General features: G+C 36.1%; 2 protein-coding genes across 2 annotated transcripts; one reads left to right on the forward strand and one right to left on the reverse strand.

Moving 5' to 3' along the window:
- Positions 1 to 41: 41 nt before the first annotated feature.
- Positions 42 to 1,130, forward strand: GCK72_019553 (uncharacterized protein; the record flags this gene model as incomplete). The annotated part of the gene is made up of 3 exons (XM_003115661.2): positions 42 to 284; positions 337 to 600; positions 654 to 1,130. The coding sequence occupies 3 exons, from the start codon at positions 42 to 44 to the stop codon at positions 1,128 to 1,130; spliced, it is 984 nt and encodes a 327-aa protein (XP_003115709.2).
- Positions 1,131 to 4,112: 2,982 nt separating this feature from the next.
- Positions 4,113 to 6,393, reverse strand: GCK72_019554 (uncharacterized protein; the record flags this gene model as incomplete). Its single annotated transcript, XM_053733088.1, has 8 exons — positions 4,113 to 4,363; positions 4,410 to 4,525; positions 4,582 to 4,707; positions 4,757 to 4,953; positions 5,006 to 5,328; positions 5,377 to 5,463; positions 5,515 to 5,665; positions 6,319 to 6,393. The coding sequence occupies 8 exons, from the start codon at positions 6,391 to 6,393 to the stop codon at positions 4,113 to 4,115; spliced, it is 1,326 nt and encodes a 441-aa protein (XP_053582001.1).
- Positions 6,394 to 14,247: the final 7,854 nt, after the last annotated feature.

The following is a 14,247-nucleotide window of genomic DNA, read 5'->3' on the forward strand; positions in this document are numbered from 1 at the left end:
TCGTTCTGGGAACAAAGTGTATTTGGTATAAAGAAATATCGATGGCCCTCCCAGTTCTTGCAAAGAAAATGAAAAAGTTTGTTGCTCTTCAGTTTGCTAATATGAAATTTCTGTTGACTCTGGCGGCAAGTCTTGGATCATCAAAGTTTGAGAAGAATTATAAAATTAAAGCGGAATTAGGAAGAGGAGGATTCGGAGTGGTCTACAGAGCAGTCCGAATGTCCGACAATACCACTGTGGCCGTTAAATTTGTCAAAGCAAAACGTGTGAAGCAATGGGGTGAAGTAAGTTTAAATTTTAGTTTTTGAAAGATTCTTAAAACAGTTGTTTTTCTAGATAAATGGGAAAAAGGTACCAATGGAAATCTGTATGTTGATGAAATGTTCTGAAATCGATGGAGTAATTCGTATTCTCGACTGGTACAGTATCCCAGAAGGATTCTTAATCGTCATGGAGCGTCCTTATCCTAGTATTGATATGTTTGATTTTGTGAGAACACATGGGAAACTGAGCGAAGAGATAACACACTTTTTGTTTCGACAAATCGTATCAACAGTTTATGAATGCGCTCAAAACCAAGTTCTTCACAGAGATTTGAAGGTAATTGAACAATTTTATTGTTTTTGATTCGCTTTACAATCTTGTCGTTTCAGGATGAAAACGTAGTGATTGACCTGGCTACCGGTACAACAAAACTAATCGATTTTGGTGCTGCTACTGAATTTCAACGACGTCCATATTCACATTTTCATGGAACAGTCCTGTGTTGTCCCCCAGAATGGCTCCGAAAATCTCTTTACCTCGGAGAAGAAGCAGCAGTATGGTCATTGGGAGTTCTACTGTATGCTTCAATCAATGGTCGTCTACCTTTCCGTAATGAGACGGAAATTTGCACCGCCCATCTTCTCGGTCCACTTCTGTACCATGCTAAGGTTTCCACAGAAGTGAAAGATTTGATCGACAATTGTCTTTCATTCGATCCATTCGATAGATGTTCTCTCGAAGAAATTATGAACCATCCATGGGTCAAAAAACAGCCGATATCTTGGGAACTGCTTACAGAAAAGAAACGTGAGGAGGAAGTATCGATCGATTTGAAAGCTGATTCGGATGCAGTCGAATGTTTTTAGAGGCGAGGGAAATGTTGAATCGACATTTTGGAAACGGCCGATCTCATTTACATCGTTCTCAATCAACAAGTTACTTGAATTGATTATACATACTATATTTATATTTCAATGAAGTTCTCAGTATATAGTTTTTCAGTGGCGAAGCCCGTGATAGATAACTTCTCTATCTGATCAGTTTCCCTTGGTCTATTTTTAACATTGAACTTACCGGAAATAGTTGAACTACAGTGTGCGACACATGAGAAACCGAAACTGTTGACAAGAAGCAGGATTTCTTTGCTGTCTGAATCAAAAAACTTTATTCTATTTCACAATTTTATTTTTATTAAAAAGAATCAGGCAGTGAGTTCTTGCCACATTGGATACACTATTATCATGAAAATTTGTCTGATATTTTCTTTCGAAGCAATATAAGATAATGATACGATAACTGGAACAGCTGGTGTAGCAAAAGTGACCGACATCATGCAAACAATATACACCATATTCGTTTCAAAAATTTCCGATATACCTTCAGATATTAGAAATAGAAAGCTGTGAACCTTAATAATTCTTTTATAGCCAATTTTGAAAAGAAGTGAACAGTACCAATTGAACAGTGTAAATTGGAAGAAATTGATAGAGCAAATGTACTTGGGACGCATGATTTTCTTTTGAAAGGTTTCGAGCTAGTTTGTAGACATGATAATAAAAATATCCGGTTACTAATGACATAATGAAAATGATACAGTTGAAAAAGATCTTCATAACTCGCAGCTTTTGATCAGGGCACATCAAACTATCAGAGTTCTCACTAATACATTTATCTGAAATTAAATTGAACACGGTGGAATCATGAAACCAACTTACAGTCCATCCAACCATATAAAGCAAGAAAGATATAGATCGATAATATTTCTAATCTAATCGAAATTCTGAAAAAATTCATCAAAACTGAACAGTATCCAATGATAAATGATAAACTAACCCAGTAACCGACCATTTATAACTGGGTATGTAGAGAATTACAATTTTCTGAAATGCTGCTAGAAACGAAAACATAATGATACTTCCGAGAACAACATTGTAAAAAATTGTAAACAGAATTTCGATGTAAACTAAAAAAATAACAGAAAGTTTATAAATAGTACCATTTCCACTCCAATTCCCAATAATTGTCAATGCGAAACAAAAGTTAGTTGTGAAAAGACAGAAAGCTGAGATGTAATAGAGCTGGGAAAATATAGGTGCATGATGATACTCGAATTCTTTTTTCTCTGATTCGGAGGTCTTTCGTCGATGATAAAAAACTAAAAACAAAAATAATAAATTACCAATAATTGTGGTACTAATCAAATAAGCTTCATAAAATTTTTCAATTGCACTGTTAAGTCTCTCCGTATGATTCGTATCTCTTTCAATTGAGTTTTTGATGTAAAAGATATGAGCATTCATGCTATTACATAGGCAATCGATGTGGTTAGATGATTGAAGAAAAATGGCAAGCAGGTGAATAAACTAATAAGTTTGTAAATCGAGTGTTTTCGCTCCAATCATCCACATCATCTGAAAAGTAATCTGAAAATCTTATAAATAAAATTTATTTGGATGATAGAAACATTGGCTCTTTATGATTTAACGGGGGTTTTAAGAATAGACGGGGGTTTTAAGAATAAACGGGGGTTTTGAGAATAAACGGGAGTTTTCGATTTCTGACCATTTTGGGGGTTTTTAGTATAAGTAAATAGAACTTGTCGAAAACTCCCGTTTATTCACTATGAAGATAATTCTTTCCACGTCGGATATACGAGGGCCCAGATAACTGCTCCAAAACTACTTCTAGACGATATATACGAGAACGAAACAACAATTGGAACCAACGGGAGAAAAATCATTCGGTTGAGGTTCGTAAACAACACTAACATTTCTTCAATTTCCCCTGTGTTTGAATGAAAATACGTAAAAACAATTTTTGCTAAAACATTCAATGCAATGAAAATCTAAAGGTAAAACATCGCCAACATTTTTAAAAGGTTGAAGAAACTTGCCATTTGTAAAACCAGTACAGGTACAAAATGATATAAAACAATTGGTTTGTGAGAAGGACTCACTGATGCCAGTTTTGATAAAACTTGGTTGATATGAATGTAGAATATTACTGTCAACAAGTTCATTGTAATGAAAGAAAATTGATAGGTTAGTAGCAAAACTTCGTCATTTGAATTTGTACAATTTATTGCCAAACTTGCAAATGTTTCATCTTCACATTCATCTGCAATTCAACACAGCTTTTCAGATAATATTTATTGAATATTACCAAAAAGGATGTAATTGTAATGGACAACAGGAAACCACATAAGCGCAATCACGAACTTTAGATATATTCTTTAATAGTTCAATGTACAGTTGGATCTATTTCAATAAAGCTTACCCGGTGACAAGAAACTTCAAATCTGGAAAATCCAAAATGATAATTCTTTGAACTGCAGATAGAAAAGAGAATGAAACAATACAACAAAACACTCCAGAATGCGAATAGAACTGAAACATGGCAGGAACGCAAACTACAAATAATGCGGTATTATCATCCAATACACCAGCTTCCCACAGAATTCTTACTGTTAACGCAAGTAGATTGATAAGAACACATACGGCAGATACTCCGAATAACTGATTGAAAATTGGTGCATGGAGATCATCACATTGAAGTTTTTTGAAGTGACGGTAGAGAATGAGGAATAAAAAAGATAAGCAACTCAAAACATCCAACATTAATTTTGTTGTGCTGAGAAATGTATAAACGTTTATAGAAGTAGTCGAAGAGTTGTTGAAACGAGAAGATAAATTTGCTTCTATTATTATTATTAAATCCATCAGCTAGGTGTGTGACTTGTTGGAAGAATAAGCGCAGTTCTGAGACATGTGATTATTGTGAAAGAAATTCAATTCCAAAATGTCAATTTATCGACACTTCCACATTCTTTATTTCAACAGCAAGAGAAGTTAATATTGAAACTTGAGCATATCTTTCAAAATCGGGTCATCTACGTCATCGAATACGATAATCTCGAACAACGAAGTCACCAACTCGTGTACTTCTGTCATCACAATCCCAACTGCCAACACGATTTCAGAAACACGAAGTACTGGGTCATCATGTCCTTCGTCTTTGCATATTAGAAGAAGTGTTCGAAAAATGTCGTCACGTTGACGTGCAGAGATTTGACGTCCCTTATCTTGTAGTTTGTAGTAATCTTAAAACTGAGAACTTCAGGTGCTTCCAATTAACACAAAACATACTGTAATGCCAAATAGTGAGTGCTTTGAAAAGTGAGAACTCTGAAAGTGACATTTTCAGCTTCTTCAAAGGTAAGTTCACATTCTTCCATTGTCGTCGAATCATCAATACCATAGATCTGGATAATTTTTATAGAAACTAAGATGTTTCTACTAATTATGTTATGTAACTCACTTGTACATGCTGATGTCTTCTGAGCTATAAACTCCTGAATCCAAATCTAATTCAGTTGATGGCAAAGGATCCATTCTAATAAACTTCCCCTCTCTCGTCACAAAAACTGAATCATTTGGATACATTCTGAAATGTTAACATTGTGGAAAACTATGAACGAATTATCGAAACTTACACTTGGCTGTAGTACGCCGGATCAGCAAGAGCATCGACTGCAGCTGTTGTTTGAAAAATTACAGTTTTCTCCGATTTGTTAAGAAGATGAAACTCGGGGAATCTGTTGACATAATCCAGTATCATTGTGTAATCATTTCGATTTTTATATCGATAGGATCTGTGGTCGAATGGGCGAAGATCAGAAATCTCGAAGGGCTGAAAAATATAATCAATTGAGAACGGTTGCAAACATGATTTTTTCACTCACACAAACACAAGGCCCGTCGAACATTGCGGCGAGTGTAACTTTTGCATATGTCAACCTTCTTCTCATATTTAAATTCACCAACTGCTCCATGTATAATGACGCCAACCCGTACAGCCTCTCTTCCTCTTCTAAATTGTCAACCGGGGTCACAGGCAAAATTAAAATCGAAGAACTTGTATGAGTTGGAATTTGAATGAATTGCTGGAACTCTTCCATTTCCATTAGATCTTCTTGTTCATGTCTCATTGATTTTATTGGTGGATGATGATAATGATTATCCCATTGGGATTCAGACGGTCCTGGAGGAGTCGGATGATCATAGTCTAGAAAAATAACAAACTTTTAATAAATTTATCATGACTAATGCTTACACGATGAAGTGCTCGGCTGTTCCTCCATCGGACTACTCCTCTTCATAGTTCCATTCTCTGATATACCTACTTTCTGACCTTGAACCACTGAAAACATTCAATGTAGTTTTAGGAGTACTCTACAGAAAAATAACTCACAATCTTCTTTCATTCCCGCCTCTTGACATTTCGCTAGACGACACTGTCTACAATTTTGTCGGAGGGCGTGGTTAATCTCACAGCTGTTATCACCGGCACAAGTATAAATTTGACCAGTTTTCACTGTTCTTCGGAAGAAAGCAGCACAAGCCTGAATAATTAGGAGAAATTTCAGAAGACAAAGGTTCAAATAGTAATTTGTAACGTTTAGGTTCGAAACATGGAACTTCTGGATTCAAATGGGCTTTAATGAAATTGAGTTTCGGAATTTGAGCAAGAACAATTCTGGAGGTATGGGGAATTGAACCCCAGCCCTCTCCCATGCTAAGAGAGCGCTCTGCCGCTGAGCTATGCCCCCCGCATGTAATAGTGACCGAGAGAAACTGTTAGATCCTTGAAAAATTGATTCTATTCAGAATCTATAACATCCGTCTTTCAATGCAGAAACAGGAAAAGTTGAGAAAAAGAGTGTTCTTTGCTGCTCAGCGGCCGAGTACATTTTCTAACTCACTCTCACGTTAATTCAAAGTGAACCTATGCAAACGCGCTTTGTTGAGACTACATTTTTGGTAATATTATTTGAAGCCTAAATTGCAATTTTCAAATATTTTTTGTTCTTTCAAAAATTTGGCCTTTCTCGGTTATTTGTGTCCTTAAAACTATTTCTTGTCAAAGTTCTTCAGCTTGAACAAAAAAATTTAGGTAAGCGATTTTTCTCAAAAGGGCGCGTTGGCATAGGTTCACTTTGAATTATCGTGCACTCTGTTTCTCTCAAATTGGCAATTTCAAAGCAAACAGACGTACCTTGCATGCGTGTGCTCCGAAATGGAAATTAGTGGCGTTCGGGGAGTCGCATACCTTGCAGTTTCCACGGGACATACTCCAAATCCAACGAGTCAATCCGTCTAGAAGACACAAAAAATAAAAACACTTCAAATTAAAAAATACACAAAATCAATGAGAGACGCAGAACATTGACGGAGAAACAGAGTACACAGAGAGTAAAAGGTGAAGAAAAGAACATGAGAGTATAAAAGAGAAAAAGAGAAAGATACACTACCTAATGGACAGCAGGCATCATCTCTCTCATCTTATCTTCTTTTTGTTCTTTTCCATCTCCAGGACGCAGAGAAATGTGGTTTTATGATCGCAGTATTGTTTAGAGAGGGGCATTGGTCAGAGGACAAAGGGCAAAGGTCGTTTCCTCCTATGGATTCTGTTTCATTTTCAGTTTTTACTATGTTTTTGTGATGTTGTTTTGTATTAAGCGAAAGCTAATCCGCTTATAGAATCTTTATTTTTTTTGTTGTAGTTTTTATCCTCTGCTCTAGTTATCCTCTGCTCTAGTTATCCTCTGCTCTAGTTTATCCTCTGCTCTAGTTATCCTCTGCTCTAGTTATTGGAGATTTTAACCTCCCATCCATTGATTGGCTTGATAATTCTTCCCGGCATCCCTTTTCTGATTTTTTACTTTCTAAAGGTCTCTCTCAACTTGTTGATTTTCCTACTCGCTCCACCAATATTTCTTCCAACATTTTAGATTTGGTTATATCTTCTGATGATTTAGTTCTCTCGCCTCCTGTCTGTCACCCTCCACTTTTGAATTCTGACCACTTCAGCGTCAATTTCTCGGTCTTCCCCCGTTCATTGGCTTCCACTCTTCCTGATCCAGCATCTGCTTCATTTTCCTCTCAACTTGACTACAGAAAATGTAATTATACTCTCTTGAATTCTGATCTTGCTTCCCTTGACTGGGATGTCTTATTCAGTACCCTTCCCTCGCCATCTGCTAAATTCGATATGTTTATTCGCATTTTAAATGATCTCATCAAAACCCACACCCCTACTAAGACCTTACCAAAGCCTAAGCCACCTTCCAACCCTATTCGCCAGTTGCGTCGTGCTCGTTGTCGTCTTTCTAAACTTCTTGCCTCCCCTAGTTCTTCCTTCAATGATTTCCAGTCTCTCAACCTTCGAATCAGGGATTTGACCAAAACTATTCGTCGCAACTACGCCAGAACAGAAAAACGTATTCTCAACTCACCTCACAGTCTTGTAGCCCGTTCCCTCATAACGAAAAGATTAAAAAGTACTTCCGGAATACCATCTCTTTCATATCAAGGACGAATCGTCAATATCGACTCCGAGAAAGCCTCCATCTTCACCACTGCATTCACATCTAATTTTAAAAACCCCTCTGCAGCTCCGAATGTTTCGGATTCTTCCTTCTCACCCATCCTATCAGCATCTCATATTATTGACCTTCATGATTCTGATCTGTTTGCCCCGTGGGTAATTGAGAATTCTTTACGTAAACTTCCGTCTCGCTGTGGTTTCTCACCCCATCTTGCTAACTTTCTTCTCATCAAAAATTGCGCCACCTCTCTTTCCCTTCCCCTCTCGATCATCTTCAATGACTCGTTCCGCTCTTCTTCAGTCCCTCACTCTTGGAAGAATGCTGTAGTAACCCCTGTTCTAAAAAAGGGTAATGCTAGTTACCCTATCAACTACCGCCCAATTTCTCTCACTGATCCATTTTCTAGAATTTTCGAGCGCATCATCTGTAACCGCATCAAGCTTGATTTTGCCCATAAACTTTCTGTCCATCAACATGGTTTCCTAGCTAAAAGGTCTTGTGCCTCCTCCTTAGTTCAGGTCATAACCAATTACAAAATCATCTTAAAAACTCATAAATCTCTAGATGTAGTCTTCTTTGATTTCCAGAAAGCTTTTGATCAAGTTCCCCATAGTCTTCTTCTCAAAAAGCTTTCTTCTTTTGGCTTGTCCTCTACCATTGTAGCCTGGTTCTCGGACTTTCTATCCTCTAGATCTTTTTCCGTTAAGGTTAACAGTTTCGTTGATTCCTCTTCCTCTTTTATCTCCTCTGGAGTTCCTCAAGGTTCCGTGTCGGGCCCTTCACTCTTTATCTTGTTCATCAATGATTTGTTACTCAGTTTGAATGATATTCCTTACCTTTTTGTTGCTGCCTATGCTGATGATATTAAAATTTACTCTCATCTTCCTTCCAGTCTTCAAGCCGGCATTGATTTAGTCTCCAACTGGGCCGAATCCAATTTCCTTCCTCTTGCCCATTCCAAAACAGGTTTGCTTCGCTTCGGCTTACTCAACCCTCATCATCAGTTTTTTATTGCTGGTTCTCCCATTCCTGACTCCAACTCCGTTCGTGATCTTGGCCTGCTTGTTGAACCTGATCTCAAGTTCCGGGCTCATATTAATCGTACAGTGGCTCTAGCCCGACTTCGTTCCTCTCAGATCTTAAAATCTTTCAAGTCAAATCATCCAGCTTTCTACTCATTCCTTTTTAAAACTTACGTTCTTCCTATCCTTGAGTATTGTTCTGTTATTTTCTGTTTGTCCCCCACATCTCATCTCTCTAGACTTCTTGAATCCACCCTTAGAGTATACTCTAGAATAACGCTCCAGTGCTGTAACATCTCTTTCTCTTCTTACTCGCAACGCTTGGAACTCCTCTCAATGCACTCCATTAGACACCGCAGACTCAAATCCCAATTACTCCTACTTTACAAATTCATTGCTGGCGCATCTCACTTCCCCTTCCTTAATACCATTGTCAGATTGTCTGATTCTCCCAGAAGGCCCATGGCTCTTATCTATCTCTCCCCCCTATCTGATAACTTTTTCTCTTTCACCATTCCGTATTGGAATGCCATAACCTACAATGTAAATACTTTTCTTTCCCCCTCTCAATTTGCTATTCTACTTGATTCCTCTATAACCCGGTTCTAATATTTCTTCCTCCTTTCCTGTTGTTTAAACGAACAGTTTCTTAATTTATTCTCTGTCCCTGCCTCCAATTGCCTACTTCCTTTATTTCCCATTGATCTCATCTCCATAACATTGCTCGCCCCCGTTTTAGTCTTTCAAATTGTCTTTCCCCATGTCATCATTATTTATTTGTTGATTACATAGATTTTTCCTCTTTTTTACTTGAAACTGTCTCGTGAGGGACATGTTCAAGTCTTCTGTGAATTTTCATAGCCATTTTGTCGTGAAAAAATAAATAAATTCAAATTCAAATTCAGTCATCTTTTTATAGTCTTGTCGTCTTTTTTGGAGCAACTAATATTCCGTATGTGATGACAATATGACAATGATTCATTCTGTAGTTTTGAATGTAGCCATGAGACAGCGTGTTTATAGTTAGAAGTTGGTAAAGGTGAATATACTTTGAACCACTAAATTAACAAAGTCATCTGTTCACTCCTTCGCGAGTGGAGTCACTGTTTTCAATATCCGGTTGTATAGTTCAACAAGTATATTTATTTATTTCATATGGTCTTTTCAAATTTACTCAGGAGATGATTGGGAGAATTTTCGGAGCGCCGAAATAGTTTTTCAAAAGTGGAAATTGTGAGATATATGTAGAAAAAATGAACAGATACTGCATTATGCAAGTATCGTGGAATCCCGACGTCAGCACAAATATTTCGGTTGGATTCTCCAGATGAGTGAGGTAAGCAGAGTAGATGGAAAATATAAAGAGTGACTGAAATTGATATTTGATGTTCCTTACTACATATAATCTGAACATACCCAATAAATGAACATGAATAACGATACGTGGCAAATTCGAGCATAATCAAAACGAGATAGCTTTTCATGGTTGGGTTTGGTAAAGATTGTATGGAACTTTCTAAATAAGAAAAGTGTTGTTACCAAGGCATGCAGCCACTTGATTATGTTAAGTTTCTGCAATTTTTCAAATAAAAAATAACACTTTTTGGGGAATTATTTACCAACAAGAAGTTTTTGTTCAAGAAAATGTTGATATAAAAACGACCTGAAATATGTTTTGTTGACATAATTAAAGTATTTTTTGGAAGAACCCACCTTTCCCAAATGTATATCGGAAAGTGTTCATCATAATGAAAACTGTTACCAAGAAAGATGTTATTCGTGATCTGAACTTGAATATTGTTTGAGAAGCCCTGTTTTTGGAATCGCTCCAGTTTTCTACCTGCTTACTTTGCAGTTTAGAAAAAACCCCGTCGGTTGGGGTTTCCAGTTCAAGAATAAAGAATGAACCAGTGTGAAAGTAAATGGAACGGATGGACAAAGCACTGCAGGAATATCAAATATCACAATTATCATGCATCGAATTTGAATTTCAAGATCATTTTCACTGTAAAGAGCCCAGTGTAAGATCTGCGGATCGTGAAGTAAATGAAGAACTACGTGAGAAGTGAAAATGAATGGCATAAAGTAGCAAAACTGAGAGAAATAGTGGAGTACAAGTTTCTGAAAAAAGGAAATCTTCAGAGTTGATACTGAGTCAACTCACATCTTTTCTGCAAATCAGATTCAAGAATAGACAACCCGATAGGAGAATGTAAATGAGAGATATGAAAATATATTTTCTTGGTGGCAGAAAATCCAGTGGATCATGTGTATAACTGGAGATATTGAATCGTTCTAAAATAGTTTCTTTTCCCATTGAGCAGGAATTGCCAAGTGACTAAGGTGTGGCTTCAATGCAAGTAGTTTGAGAGCGTTGGCCGGAGAAATTTCTTTTCAAAATGTTTCACCTGTTCAGAACTTTGAGATTTTCTTTGAGACAGCTTATTTTCCTCAAAAGTTAGAAATGAGTAATATCGACTTGCATCCTGTGAAATACGTTTAGACTCATCCGAAAGAATAAATCAATATCAGAGACAGTTTATTTTGGATCCTGCTCACTATCAGGTGCACTTAACACATTTTTAGTATTCATCTGAATTCTAAAGTTTGAGTGTTTTTGCAGTTTTTGGAAATAAAAAAAGAAAAATAGAAAAAAGAAGAACCATTTATCAATTTTATTAAACTACCGGAGTTACACTTGAATTCATTATTACTGGTTTTTGATTCTTCTTCCGTGATGCGATGTAAGTGGCATACACAAAAATGTAACGGAGTAACAATGAATCTTGTAACGACAACACGCAGTTGTTACTATCTGTAGGTAGCTGATTCAAGTGAAATATGACATAATAGGCTATGGTAGAAATCTGAAAGTCAACAATTTTGGGGCCCGTAAAGATTTTAAAACTCACAAAAAATATCAATAAATAACATCTGATATACACGATATGAGCGTATTCTGAACGCTTCAGAATATTACATTTCGTTTTCAAATAATGCGTTTTCTTAAACAATCCCAGGATGGTTATAGTAGCCGGTATAAATCTCAAAAGATCGAAATGTATTGTTCTACTATTTTGAAGGTGATAATGAAGATAGAGACATTTGTCTTGATACGGTAGATTGGACAAGTGAATTCGCGGATGTTTGAGAGCATCAGAGAGATTTCGCATCAAATTCATAAAGCATATAAAAGTAATCAAAAACGTTGTAATTCTGGACCTAAAATCGCATCATTTGATGACAAAACAAGTTGTGACTTGAAAACCGCACTTTGTAATTTGGAATCCGCATAACCGGGATTCTGCTGTTATTCTACAGTTGATTAATACAGAATAACACATTGGAACAGAATGAGGGATAGTTGAAGAAACAGTATAGAACAATATAAATATGTACATGAGAGAAAACACAAAAAAATAAGCGTACTTCCCATTAAAACTGATCCAATGCAGTATCCATGGGTGTTGTGTTGAAATGTGAAAAAGGATATCAATCGGTAGTGAAGCCAGAGTGAAGTAATACAAGTGTGAGAAATATTGTGATATCCATTTTCGTTTTTTAAATATCAAATTCAGAAACAAACCCGCCGTGATCAAAACATAAATGAACAAAAATCTGAGAGTTTCTTGTGGCAAGAATACATCACTTTGGACGCGAAAGGAAAAGTTAACTTGAGGATTTTCCAAAAACCTTTCCGTTTCTTCTTGCATTAGAACTTGTGACACTGAAATACATCCGGCTGGGTTGGAAAAAAATCAGCTGGTAGTACCACTGGAATGCCAATGCCGTTTGATGTTTCCAAAAAACTCGTGAGACCTTATCCAAAAATAGAAAAGATCTAATGTAACAAAACATAAAGGTTTTTTTAATTCAATAAGAATAAAATCCATTATTTATTTTGTACTTATTTGAGTTTTTGATTTTTTTATATAAAAAATTCTAGAATCTGTTCGGGTAAATATTAACATTGTTGAACCATCTAACAACTGATTTTGATTCCGCTAATGGTATAGCATAGACAAAAAGATAATGTAATACACACGATTCTTGGAATCCTAGAAGTCGAGTCGAGTATGGATAGGCATTCAAGTGAGAAGTTAGAATTGATAGCAAGATTTGTGGAATCGTTAAGAACTGAACAATTTAGTTGTCATAGAATGAAACCAATGTTGGCTCACCCAATAAACTGATAGAAATAGTGCAATATGAACCATGCCAATATATTCCACATGGTTGACGCTTAATAGTTTCTTTGATTCTTTGAAATAATATAACCGTCTTAAAAAGAATACGGTAATTATAAATACTGGAATGTACTTAAGCATATCGAATTCCTGCAAAAAAGTATTTGCCGTTGTTTCTTTTTCTGTTGATCTTACTATATTATGATTTTCATTCAGATGCAAAGCGATGACGAAGCATTTTTCTGTAACACAGCATAATATTTCCCAGTTGCCAACTCTATTCCCTCACCTTTTCTTTTGTTTCTCAAAAAATAAACAGATGAAAAAATTGCCAGAACGGCAAGTATCACTTTGTTCCTGAGTTTTTTAAATGTGAGGCTTTCCCGATTTTATAAACTAACTTTGTAATTTTTAACCCGAATACATGACTTTTACCGGTGTTGATATTTAAATATATAGAATATACCATTGTTATAGAAAATGGAATTGGTGGTATATACAAAACGGGGTAACAACTTATGAGTACTGGGACCAATCGGTGGATAACTTCATTTGGTGACATAGTACTTGAAAATAAAAAGTTTTGAAATGTGATCACGATGAGCACCGAGAAATGAGTTACCGGTACAAAAGTCATAAGGAGACAAAACTGAGGAAAGATTTTCCAAATCAAGTTCTGAAAAAAGAAATACTTCAGTAAGTTTTAAAGTTCCAGATGCAATGACCTTTTTCTCTGACAACCGGAAGAGAAACAGAAACGTTGACACCATCACATAAACAGTCAAAATTAGTTTTTCCAAGTATAGTCTTGGAAGTTCCACCAGAGTAGAATACTCGTTTGTGTTATTCATTTCGAAAGTATTAAAATAATGTGGTAAATAGTGTTTCTGGTTTTAAACGTAACCAGCTGAAAATAAATTTTAATTTTGAAAAAAAAAATTCTATGTAATGTCAAAACACCGTAACCAAGTTTTTGAAAGTTTCCACCTGTTTCAGTTTGGTATTTGTTACTTACTCACGTATTTTATTCGTATAAAGTGATTTCTTTCGTCATTTTGTTTTCTTGCTTCTCACGTGTTTTTTTTTTCGTTTTTCTGACTCAATTACTAAAATTTCAGTTTGAAATTGCTTTACAAAAATGCTGATTTATCTGGAAAATAAAAAAGTCAGACAGATAATCTTGTCATTAAAACGCCATTACTGAGTAGCTGAAAAAGTGCGTCTCCGTGGTTTTCACTTCCCCCGTAACAAAAACAATAATGCTCATTGTCGAATAATTCATTCAATTTATTCTGATTCCATTCACTGAAGCCACACTAGTCTTGTTCCTGGCTGAAGACAATTTTGTGCGTCCACGGATTCCTATCATTTTTCTGATTGTATCCCT

Source organism: Caenorhabditis remanei, chromosome V, assembly GCF_010183535.1.
Source record: "Caenorhabditis remanei strain PX506 chromosome V, whole genome shotgun sequence".
In the NCBI taxonomy this organism is placed as follows: domain Eukaryota; kingdom Metazoa; phylum Nematoda; class Chromadorea; order Rhabditida; family Rhabditidae; genus Caenorhabditis; species Caenorhabditis remanei.